Raw genomic sequence first — 13,599 nt, forward strand, 5'->3', positions numbered from 1 at the left:
TCAGAATGGAGAACTGGACAACAAGACTTATTCGTGCTTCTGGTCCCAAAGAAGGTTCTACAAAAGAAGAATTGGAGGAATTTTTCGAGGTATTAGAGAAAGCAGCTGACACAATGAAAAAGAAGTCAGTCCAGGTTGGAGATCTAAACAGCAGAGTAGGAAATGATTACCAGACATATAAGAACGTTTTGGGAAAATTTGGAGAAAAGGGGAAAGCTAATAATAATAGTAAGCATGTGCTAGATTTCTTCTAAGGACATGGACTAGTATTTACTAACACCATGTTCCAACATAAAAGTGTGAACAAATTCACATGGAGAGAAGTTGCAAGAAATAAGAAAAGTCTCATGGTCTATGTTGCTGTCAATAGTGATATTTTCCCACCGGTTCAAGACACAAGAGTATACAGAGAATTTGAAATAGGAAGTTATCACCATTTAGTGTTGAGCAGAATAAAATTGAACTTCATTTTGAAAAGATGGGTTTGTAAGAAAGTTTTGAAACAAATCAAAATTGGACAGCTATCAGATGTGAACTATAGTCTCAAATAGACAAACATTATTCAAGAAAAGCTGAAAGAGTTTGAAAACAAGAACCAAACCTTGAAAATTCAGTGGCAAAAAAAAAGGCATGTGATAAGGTGCCAAGAGGAAAGTGTTCAAAATGCTCCAGTTACATGGTGTAAATGGGACATTATATCAAGCAATACATAGTCTCTATTTGAGTTTAAATGAGCAGTTAGAACTGAAGGAGGTACAGGAAGATGGTTTGATGTTAAGTCAGGTGTGTGCAACAAGGGTGTGTGTACATTATCTCCACTGTTATTCATCATCTATACAGATCACATTATGAAGGAAAGTGGTATTAAACCTGATATCAAAATTAGATATGGTTAATCTCAGCTCTTTATTTTATGCAGATGATGTTATACTCCTAAATAAATCCAGGACAAGTCTGCAGGATTCCTTGACCAACCTAAATAACTGCTGTAATAAATTTGGTATGAAAATCAGCATTAAAAAAGACAAAGACAATGAAAGTACGCAGAAACATTGAAAACATCAACTGCATCTTGAATGGAAGATTTTTAATAAAGATGGCAAATTAAATTTGGAAATAGCAGAATTACAAAGCTGGTACAGTAGGACGTCAAGTGAATAAATTTATATGGAATAAGAGAGAGATTAGTCAAAACACTAAACTAGCTGTATATAATACAATGTTCAAACCAATTTTAACTTATAGATCTGATGGCTGGGTTAGAAATAAACCTCTCAATCAAAGACTGAAGACCACAGATATGAGAGTCCTAGAAATATTAGGGAACTGAATAGATGGAAGACCAAGATGTATGTGGATTGATACAATAAAAAGTGTCTTAGGAGACAGAAATATAAGATCTGATAATATTGGAATGTTAACAAATAACAGGCTAATATGAAGGAAAATTGTTAATAGGAAGTTAGTAATGATGTAACTTTTCATGTAGTACTATAATAAGATCTTGTACACCAATGAGGTTATATGTCACGAATTTGAAGAGATTGCCTGCATATAATAAATGCAATGTCACACTCCTAAATAAATCCCAGTGCAAATCTTCAATACTTTGAACTAAATAAATGCTGTAACACACTAAGTACGAAAATAATAAATAAAGATAAAAAGAAGCAGGGAAAACAATGACATTCTCAATAGAGAACCTACAGAAAAATAAAATAGCCAGCTATTCAAGTACAAATTCTTAGTGAAGATGTAAAATTAAAATTTGGAAATAAACAATGCTTACATCTAATCATTATTTTAAAGCCGAATACGAAACTCCAAATCTAAGAGTTTCATGCCTTTCTTAGGCATGAAACTCTTAGATTTCAATCTTCATATTCGGCTTTAAAATAATGAGGGATTTATTATCCCCTTAACTTAATTTACATCGCCGAAAAAAATAGCCTCTTGGCTCTTTATTGAATGCTTACATCTATTTCTGTTCTTTGAAACAGTTCCTCCACACTATGTCTCCAATGAATATAACCTCCAGCTGATTAAATAACTCATCACAACATATCCCTTCTTTTACTCTCTAATCATTTGTCTACACACACACACACAGCACTGTGTTTATAAGTTTGCAACAAGTCATATGTAGAGTTAATGTAAAAAATGTAAAAACAAAATATGAACAATCAAATGTGATGATAAGGAGAACAAACAGAAAAATGGCAACAGTACAACTCATAAGTCAAATGTTAATGAGTTCAGTTGTAAATGAACTATCTAATCTATTCATATTTGGTCTTTAATACCACAGCAACTGTTTTTTTTTTTTATAAGTATCATTTCATACGGTAACACAAAAACAACTCAAACAGATATTAAGATTTATATTTTAAACTAGTCCTTGAAAGGAACCTAAATTAAAACTGCCTTACCAAGTAGGTCTTTCTCTGCTGAGGTAGTCTCTAATTGTAGGCCCACTAACTGGAGGAGGTCCACGAGCACGTGCCATAGCGATGGGATTCATGAAAGCCTAAGAAAGGAGAGAAGAAAAAGTTAACCATGTAAGAGTTCCCAATGGTAATGAAGCATGTTTCCCTCCTCCCCACACACCAAATAAATATTTATATTACAAAAACAGAAGGAGAAATAAGAAATGCACATGTAATGCATAAAAAAAAAAATTAAATATTATTATGATGATTCATCTCTATAGAGTACTAAGACTCAGTGTGGGTGGCCTACCTTAACTATTATTCAAATACCTATCATTCTTCTCCTTAAACTCATTCACAATGATGCACTTACAATCTCTTCCAACAATCGATTTGAACTCATTCATCACTTTCAAGCAAAAAATCTCATCCCTCATATCTTAGGCTTTCATGAATCCCATGTTAATAACACTCTTACTTAACTTTTTCTCCTTTTTCTCTGTCACACAGTGAAAATTTTTTTTTACATATATTCTACTCCTTCAGTAACTTAAATGTTTCTGTCATGTCCTCTTATACTTATTGAACATTTGTTGAAAATTAGAACCTTAAACCTCTTCTCACAAGAAGTCCACAAATCTGATACCATCTTGATCACTTATCTCTAAATCCTCTTCACCACTTCCTCATCATTTCATCTCATCTTCCTTTTATCCTGTGGTGTTGAGGGTTTTATTAATCATCAGACCTCAAACCGTTCACAGGATAAGGTCGTCAGCCCTATGCCCCGGTGTATCCTATGTCCTGTAGTGTTGAGTTCTCAAAAATCCACAAATAAAAATGCAGGAAACAAAATATACATTCTAAAAGTCTATCTTAGGTTATATCAGTCAGTATACATAAATCAAATACTGAAAATGTTAAAATAGTGTATAGTATGACCATCATAAATGCTTTAAGTCGACATAGCAATAGCATCAGAATGGGCAGCATTGTTCAATACAGAGAATTATGTACTGCCAGTAAAGAAGAATGTCATTACAAAGATTCATCATTCTTAGCATGTCAAGTATGATGTTTTGAATCAGTGTATCAATGTTCTGTTTGACATACTTGTTTGTTAACATCCTATTTGATCATACCAATAGTGTGTAATCAGAGGTTAAAAGGTTTGTGAAAATGCCAGCAAATCAAATGGTTTATAGATAATTAGATTATTCAACTGTGTAATAAACCAATCAAAATACATCTGCAAGTAACTTCGTTGCTTCACCAATTCAATGATGAAACCCTATTAAGTGCAAGAGCCTTACGCTTATACACTTAGATGATTCTCATCATCTAACATGGGACCCCCGTCCCCACCTGCTTACTAGAAACCTGAAGTCATGTGAATAGGTTTAATCTCTGGCCTTGTAGATTAATTAACCATTAGCCTGCCCATGATACTAATGTATTATGGATTTGTAACCTTTTGTGGGTGAGATACAGATTTTAAAAAAATAAATAAAATAAACTTCCATGTACTAAATACTTTCATGAGATGTGGAGGATAATTCTCATTTCTTGAAAAACCTACTTTCTTTACACTAAAAAGTATAATGTGTCTGCTGGCCTATATTACACATTCATCACTCAAAAATACTTTACTGCTTGAAGACAACGTGAAAAATGTCTAAAACAAATTTTTAAAAACCTTGTCTTCTATGGATATCAAGATCACACAGCTCATTTACAAACTCAGTAAGATGGTAAGAATCAAAGTGCACATTTTTCTCTAAAGGAGAAATTGAATATTAGGATTTAATTTGATATTTTCAGTTATGTGGAACATTTTTCTCTTGATTTATAGAATAAAGATGCCAAGAAGTTATATTCTTGGTTTAATCCTTTATCCAATTGTAAGCAAACATAGTTTTCACATGAAATCACTTCACAACTAGGCTACTTCTATATAGCAGATAATTGGGTAGTGGCCCTTCCCATAATGCAAAACATTATACATGTCTGTAAAGATATGTGCATTACATTATGAGATACACATATCCTTACAGACATTTATAATGTTTTGCATTATGAGAAGGGCCACTACCCAGACTGGTTTCAACCTTAAGTGAGGTTTCATCAGTGGAAGCCAGACCCAGAAGTGATAGCAAGGTTGAAGTAATGCAGAAGTCATATTTCCATATACACGTAGTCAAAAGATGTCACACTTTATTACAAAAATACTCTGGATTAGAGATAGATGTTGAAAGTTTTTCCACTTGCTTATACTTCACTTTGTTTGCTTACACTTGGATAAAGGATTAAACCAAGAATACAACTTCTTGGCATTTTTAATTTATAGTATAACAAAGCAGAAAAAATTTCAACATCTATTTCTAATCCAGAGTATTTTAGTAATAAGGTTTGACATCTTTTCACTACTTGTATATGGAAATACGACTTCTGGGTCTGGTCCTGCTGATGAGACTTAACTAAAGGTTGAAACTGGGTAGTAGATCTTTCCATAATGAAAGCATTATACGTGTGAATAAGGATATATGCATTATATCATGGGATACCAAGGCAATTAATGTGAACTCATTAGTTGGTTGATAGTTTATAGTTTGGCACAAAAACTATGAAGGTCATACTGTGCCATACTAAAAGGTTACAACATTAGCATTTAGAGAAAATTGTAAACAATGTCTGTACAAGAATCTAGTTTCACAAAGCAGCGTCTCCAGGTAAACAGAACTGCTGCAGAGGGCACAGCAACACACAAGGTCAGAGGTTATTACAGTAGTGCAAAAATAGTTAAATATAAATTAATACATAATATATGAAACACTATTCAAGAAATTCAAGAAAGAGAGACTATTCTTAGAAGCAGCAGCTCTCAAAAATCAACCAAATCTTAATAAATACAGCTGAATTAAGCTTCTGAAGATTTGGGAAACACTCATCACCAGAGGTCCCACCTTACATTAAGGGGCCACCTACAACCACCACTAGAGGGCACTCCACCTATATAGGACTTTAGTGTCGCCCACGTGATTGGGCTTAGTATTGTATGATATTCGTGTTCTTGTTACATTAGTTGTTTTTGTAATCCCCGAAGATGTCCTGGTGACTAGGACGAAATATAGGAAGTATTAAACCTATGTTAATTCCTTTCTGAGAGCTGTATACATTACATTAAGCCTCCAACATGATGAAACACTAAGCCAAGGAATGCAGTATCTACAGTATATGTAAAATTATAATAGATGCCTTTATAGCAGTACAAAAATAGGCAAAAAGGGATAATTATACAATATGCATGGATGAAAATTAAATTTAGCAATACATCATCATCATCATCAAATTCCTGCCATGCACCCTCAAGGGGTGTACAGGATATAACAGTACTACATGAAAAAATTACATCATTACTAACTTCCTATCTACAATTTTCCTCCAAATCAGTCTGTTACTTGTCAAGACTCCAACATTATCAGATCTTATATTTCTATCGTCTAAGGCACTTTGTACCATATCAATCCACCTATATCTTGGTCTTCCTCTGGGTCGTTTTCTTGCCAACCTGGCAGAGATCACTTGTTTTGCTAATCTTTCCTCTCCCATTCTATTTAAGTGACCATACCACCTGAGATTAGCTCTGCTAATGCATTCCTGGATGCTGACAATGTCAAGTTCTTTCCTAATATCCTCATTTTTAATATGATATTTCCATTCATGCCATCTGTTCACGCCTCTAATCTTTCTCAGGACTCTCATATCTGCGGTCTCTAGTCTTTGGTCAAGTGTTTTACTTCTGACCCAGCTCTCAGATCCATAAGTTAAAACTGGTTTGAACACTGTCTTGTATACAGCTAATTTAATGTTCTGACTAATTTCTCCCTTATTCCATATGAATTTATTCAATTGACTTCCCACCATACCAGCTTTGCTGATTCTGTTGTCTATTTCTATATTTAATTTACCATCTTCAGTAAAACTTGTGCCTAAGTAGCTGAAATGTTTTACTTGTTCCACAGGTTCTCCATTCACAACACAGTTGACATTTTCAATGATTCTGCCTATTTTCATTGTCTTTGTCTTTTTATTGCTGACCTTCATACCATATCTATTACAACAGCTATTCAATTTAGACAGAGAGTCTTGCAGACTTGTAGCGGATTTATTTAGAAGTATAACATCATCCGCATAAAGCAAAGAGCTGACATTAACATTCCAATTTTGATATAAGGTTTAATACCACTTTCCTTCATAATGTGATCCATATAGATAATGAATAACAGAGGGGATAATGTACATCCTTATCTCACACCAGATTTAACATTAAACCATCTTCCTGTACTTCCTTCAATTCTAACTGCTGACTTACAACTCAAATAAAGACTAAGTATTGCTTGATATAATGCCCCATTGACACCATATAACTGCGGCGTATTGAATAGCTTCTCTCTTGGCACCTTGTCATATGCCTTTTCCAAATCGACAAAACTTAAATACAGATCTTTGTTATATTCCCATGCTTTCTCGACTATTTGTCGTAAAGTGAAGATCTGATCCTGACAGCCTCTATTTGGCCTGAATCCAGCTTGTTCTTCACCAAGCTTTTCTTCCACAGTTCTTCTCAACCGTTTCTCAAGTATACTTGAGAAACGGTTGAGAAGAGAGTCCAGAGACGAGTGACCAAGATGATAGCAGGTCTGTGGAATGAACCTTATGAGAATAGGTTGAAGATTTGTGGGTTGCAGAAATTGGACGATAGGCGAAGGAGGGGTGATATGATTGAGACATTCAAATTACTGAAGGGTTTTTATAAGATTGATCCAGAAGACATTTTTGAAAATATGACTGGTGGTGGGAGGACTAGGGGCCATGCATGGAAGCTGGGCAAGAACGTGGTTGACAAGGGTGTTAGAGCTAGGTTCTTTACTTGGAGAGTGGTAAATGAGTGGAATAAGCTTCCAGAGTCTGTTGTGGGTGCTACGACCGTGAATGAGTTCAAGGCAAGGTATGATAGATACTGTGTGAATGTTGAATAGTTGTTCTTGACATGATGTTAGGGCCTCCCTCGATGAGTCTGTCGACTCCTTGGAGTTTCCCGGAACAACAATAATAATAATAATAATAATAATACTTGCATAGATCTTGCAAGGAACACTCAGTAGGGAAATACCTCTGTAATTCTCACATTCAGTTTTATTTCTCTTTTTATACATGGGTACTATGAGAGCTCTACTTCAATCATCGGGAATTCGTCCCTCTGTCCAGGCTTTCTGAACTATGCAGTGCAGCCACTGTAAGACTTTTATACCACCATACTTCAGCATTTCTGGTCGAATATCATCTACTCCTGCTGCCTTTCCACATTTCAAGCCATTCATGGCATTTTCTACTTCAGGTATGGATATGTATTCCTGACTGCATGCCTGGTCAGTGTTTTTTATCACTGTGCTGTCATCGCTGCTTGTTTCATTTAGCAGTTTTTCAAAGTAATTACTCCATACTTCAAGGATATCTTTTTCTCCTGTTTTCATGTCACCTTTATCATTTCTAACTCCTTTTACAGCACTCTTTCCTCCATTCCTAAGCTTCTTTGACAACCTCCAGAATATTTTGCCACCTTCTTGATATTTATTTTCTATATTCTTGCCAAAGTCCTCCCATGACTTTTGTTTAGCTAGTTTTACACACTGTTTAGCTTTCTTACATTTGTCTCTGTATTCTGTAAGAGTGAAAGCTGACTTATTTGCCAGGAACTTTTGATATGCTTTCATCTTTTCCTTCACTGCCTCTTTAACTTCCTGTGTCCACCAGGGAGTTCTGATTTTTCTATCCTTACACACAACCTCACCACATGCCTCTCTGGCAGAATCAATCAATGTTTTCTTCAGAGTTTGCCACTGAATCTCCAAGGTTTGATTCCTGTTCTCAAACTCTTTTATTTTATTTTCAATAATCTTTCTGTATTTTAGTCTACAGTTCACATCTGAGAGCTGCTCAACTTTAATTCGCTTTAAAACTTTCTTACATGTTATTCTTTTCAATATGAAATTCAATTTTATCCTGCTCAAGACTAAATAGTGATCGCTTCAATTTCAAATCCTCTGTACACTCTGGTGTCCTGCACCAGGGAGAAAACATCACTATCAACAATAACATAGTCAATGAGACTTTTCTTATTCCTAGCCTCTTCTCTCCATGTGAATTTGTGCACATTTTTATGTTGGAACATGGTGTTAGTAATAACCAGTCCATGTCCTGAGCAGAAATCCAACAGATATTTGCCATTATTATTAGCTTTGCTCTTTTCTCCAAATTTTCCTGAAATATTTTTGTATGTCTCACAATCATTTCCTACTCTGCTATTTAGATCCCCAACAAGGACCAACTTTTCATTTTTCATTGTGTCAGTTGCTTTTTCTAAAGCCTCAAAAAATTCCTCCACTTCTACCTTAGTAGAACCTTCTGTGGGACCATAGGCACAAATAAGTCTCATTGTCCAGTTCCCCATTCTCATATTTGCCCACATTACTCTACTTGAGACTGACTGCCATTCAAGAAGATTAGCCTCGTATTTTGTGTTGAATACTATGGCTACTCCTGCTTTTCCTTGATTGTCATTGTCTGAATATAACATTTTGTATTTATTGCTCAGAAAGATCTCACCAGTTTTGGTCTTTTTTGTTTCAGTCACCCCTATTATATCGATCTGGTACTTATCTAATTCCTCAGCTAGCTCCATTTCTTTGCCATTCAGGCTTCTTACGTTGATAGTACCGATCTTTAACTCTGGTGATGTTGAGTTGAGGTTTGTTTTCAGATTTGTTCCAGTAGCTTACTTTTCGCTGTTCGCCCTGGTTCCCTGGCGAAAACAACGGGGGCCTTGTTTAGCCGGGCGACGCCCCAGCCGGCATGAAATTTTGTCATGTTGTACCATCATTTTTTATTTTGGTTTAACCAATAAGAATACAATTTGGTCGGCTAAATCCCAAATTGCCAGCCCATCCTCGTTCATTCAGTGTCAAAGTAGATACCCAACAGGGTGCACCACGAGAAGGTGGGGATTGGACATTAGGTCAGAAGCCCTGGTCGGTTCTCCGCATTCCTTTAAAGGCTATGTGGAGGTCTCCTCTCAGTTATACAGCTTTGACCCTTAAGCACCCCTTAGCACCATTTAGCAATACATATAAACAGAATTACTAGAAAGTACACAAATAGGCAAGATGTCCTACAGCACTACATGATTATTCGAAAAATATAGTAGTAAATGTGAACTCATTAGCTTTCTATATACAAGTAGCCCAGCCATGAAGTTACTTCACAGTTACATCCTTTATCCAAGTGTAAGCACTTTGTTTGCTTACACTTGGATAAAGGATTAAACCAATAATATAACTTCCTGGCATCTTTAATTTATAGTACAATCAAGTGGAAAAAAATTTCAATATCTTTCTCTTGATTTCTTTGCTTAATCACTCAAGATGAAGGATTACATCACTAACTATTTATTCTTTGTAGCATGTACAGCTTTCTATAATGAAAGCATTATACGTGTGAATAAGGATATATGCATTACATCATGGGATACCAAGGCAATTAATGTCAACTCATTAGCTTCTATATACAAGTAGCCCAGCCATGAAGTGACTTCACATGCAAGCTTTGTTTGCTTACACTTGGATAAAGGTATTCAAGATACCAAGTAATTTTATATGAACTTGGTTTTTAATCCTATTTCCAAAGTGAGCAAACAGACAAGTAAGTCAAGTTTGCACCTGCACGTAGTGCAAGTTTGAGGCAACTCATGGTAAAGGTGGATTAAGCTCTGATCACTTTCCTTAGTATTTTTCCCTTAATGTCAAGCACATCCCCTTGCGGAGATGTATGCTGCTATGTATTAAAGGCAATGGTCACTACCCATACCGGTTTCAACCTTTATTGAGGTCTCGTCAGTGGGAGCCAGACCTGACAATGCTAAGGTTGAAGTAAAGCAGAGCTTATGAATTTTACCTAAACAAGTTGCCACAAGGTGCTTTGACCTTTTTAAATAAAATCTCAGGATGAGAGATAGATGTAGAAAGTTTTTTTAACTTGAGTATATTATGTATTCTAATGGAAATCCTCTTTTTTTCAGGCTATAATTGTAACATCATCAGCATATGCTGTCAGGGTTATGGTTTGGTAGGAAAGTTTAGGACGGGATGCCCTAAGCAGCATGCTTAATCTACACAAAAAGGGCTGAACGGCAATTGTGTAAAGGGGACCAGAAAGTGGACAGCCTTATTTAATACCTCTGCTGTATGGTACAGTTATAGTAAGTCTGCTGTTTATTTTCATGCAAAAGTGTGCTTTGGCATACAACATCTTAATAGCGTGAATGATGCCTGATCCAAAGTCAAAGGCTTTCAAGCAGCTGAATAGGTATAGGTGTTCAATGCAGTCAAACGCTTTTACTTGGTCTAGTCTTACAAGACCCATTGTTTCACTGTTGTTGTTGGCTATGCTTATGAGGTGTAGGTTTTCGTGGATAGATCATCCAGGGATGGAATAGCTCTGATGCCTATTTATTATTTCATTCAGGGCGGGTTTTAATTTGTTAGCAATGGCTTTTGATATAATTTTACAGTCGGTGTTTATGATGGAGATGGGTCTCCAGTTTCCCAATTTCGTCGCGTCTCCTTTCTTCGGAATAAGTTTAATGACAAATGTTGCCATATTAGGTGGGAAGACATTGTTATTGGCGTTGACATATACTCTGTAGAGGATAGGTCCAAGCTGTTCCCAGAAAGACTGGTAATACTCAGTGGTGAGCCCGTCTATACCAGGAGATTTATCTCTAGATAAGGAGGTGCAGGCAGTTGTCAAATCGTGTAGTATGATTGGGAGTTCTATGTTACGCCTAGTTGCTGGTGAGAGCCTTTTCACAACGGAGAGAATTATATTCGTGGCATCCACAGATGTTGAATTTGCTTGGTATAAATTCTCATAGTACAGCAAGGTATGTAAGAGGATTTTGTCATGATTTTCTATGATGTTTCCACTATCTGTTGTTATAGCAGATATAGTGGTGCACTCTTGTTGTTTTTTCCAGTGAGAAGAAATATTTTGTGGGTGCATCTGCAAAGTTAATGTGTTTGCATCATGCTCTTATTAGTGCTCCTCTTGCAGAGTGCTCTAGGTGTGAGCATATGGTGACTTCTAGGGATTGGTATTCCTCAGATTCCGGATGATGCAATTGCTGCTGTTGTTGCAGATTTTTAAGGACTGAATGCTTATTCAAATTCCTCTGGTAACTATATTTTTGGGTAAATACCCTAAGTTTGGATTTAAAGAGTGACCACTACTCGGAAATTGATTGGGAAGTAGGTATATCACTGAAGAAAGTTTTGATGTAGACTTTGGAGGTTCTGAGATATTCTGTATCCAGTAGTAGGCTGTTGTTAAATATCCAGTATGCTCCTCCTTTGTGTCCAGGAATGCAAATGCTCAGAAGGATGGAATCATGGTCTGATGCATGAGATGGATGGTATGTGACTCTTCTGACGTAGGGTATCGTGTGCATAGATGTGTAGTATCTATCGAGCTGTATTTGGCCCTCCAGGAGAACACTTTCTCATGTGGGTGCAAGTGTCTGAAGGTATCAGTCAGCTCGTAGTCATTTATTATATCCTGGAGAAGCTGAGCTAGTGAGTGTCGATGTTCTTGGCATTGTTGTCTGTTCATTGCAGGATCCAGAGTGCAGTTGAAATTCCCTGCCAGTACGAGGTGGTTTCAGACAAACTCTAGTACCTGAACTGCAAGCTGTTCGCTTTGTGGCATGTATATATTAATAATATGTATTTCCTTTCCTGTCTGAGTTGTAATGAATGCATATATTGCACACCCAGAAAAGGTATCGATTATTCCTAATTTTAAGGGGCTGTTTTAATGAATTCCAATGCTGACTCCTGATCCATGAAGTTGTATGGCAGGACAGTGTTGCATGGTATAAGGCCAGTTCTTCCAGTGTTGATCTGAAGCATTGCTGTTGCAATGGAAGTTAGTTTCCTGCAGCATAACTATTTCTGGCCAGTGGGCAAGGACATCAAGACAGATAGATACTATGAGGTCTCTATGCTAATCATCTGGAATTCAACTTTACCTCTTTGTCATTTTGCCTCTTTAGAAGGCCTTGGTAAGACCTCACTTGGACTACTGTGCGGAAGTCTGATCTCCGTTATGATTCTGATATATAGGAGAGTATTCCTATATATCAGAATCATAGGACTGTATTCCACAATTCTGATATTAAAAATGATATCAGAATTATGGAATACAGATTGAAAATTTATAGACTGCAGACACTAGCAAACAGCAGAAAGAGGGATATGATTGAGTCTTACAAACTTCTGAAAGGGTCATACAAGATTTCAATTGATGTAATTTTTCAGTTTATGGAGGGTGGGGAAAGGACAAGAGGGCATCCTTGGAAGCTGAGGATGAATGCTGCTAAGGGGATGAGGGCTAGATTTTTATCTCATGGGATGTGTGTGATTGGAATGGATTGCCAATGGATGTTGTGAGTGCAAGCAGTGTGAATAAATTCAAGAATAAGTATGATAGCTGGTGCTTATAGTATGTGGCCTCTCTTGACGAGTACCTGACTCCCTGGAGGTCATCATGATCAAATTCCTGATATATACCTTCAAGGGGTGTACAGGATATGATAGTACCACATGAAAAATGACATCATTACTAACTTCCTATCTACAATTTTTCTCCAAATCAGTCTGTTACCTGTAAGATTCCAACATTATCAGATTTTATATTTCTATAGTCTAAGGCACTTTGTACTGTATCAATCCACCTATAGCTTGGTATTCCTCTAGGTCGTTTTCCTGTCAACCTGGCAGAGAACACTTGTTTTGCTAATCTTTCCTCTCCCATTCTATTTATGTGACCATACCACCTGAGATTAGCTCTGCTAATGCATTCCTGAATGCAGACAATGTCAAGTTCTTTCCTAATATACTCGTTTTTAATATGATACTGCCATTGATACCATCTGTTCATGCCCCTAATCTTTCTTAGGACTCTCATATCTGCAGTCTCTAGTCTTTGGTCAAGTGTTTTACTTCTGACCCAGCTCTCAGATCCATAAGTTAAAACTAGTTTGAACACTGTCTTGTAT

General features: G+C 36.4%; 1 protein-coding gene across 1 annotated transcript in view; it reads right to left on the bottom strand.

Annotated features, from left to right (window-relative positions):
* LOC150099065 (uncharacterized) overlaps positions 1-13,599 on the bottom strand; it is a 232,469-nt gene that overhangs the window by 196,291 nt on the left and 22,579 nt on the right. Inside the window, exon 2 of the mRNA XM_090405542.1 lies at positions 2,430-2,527. Within this exon, the coding sequence (XP_090261668.1) occupies positions 2,430-2,527 (98 nt within the window). The remainder of the gene's footprint in view (positions 1-2,429; positions 2,528-13,599) is intronic.

The sequence above is a fragment of the Typopeltis vanoorti genome, chromosome 15 (assembly GCF_054136105.1).
Source record: "Typopeltis vanoorti isolate ZY-2024b chromosome 15, IOZ_Tvanoo_1.0, whole genome shotgun sequence".
NCBI lineage: Eukaryota > Metazoa > Arthropoda > Arachnida > Uropygi > Thelyphonidae > Typopeltis > Typopeltis vanoorti.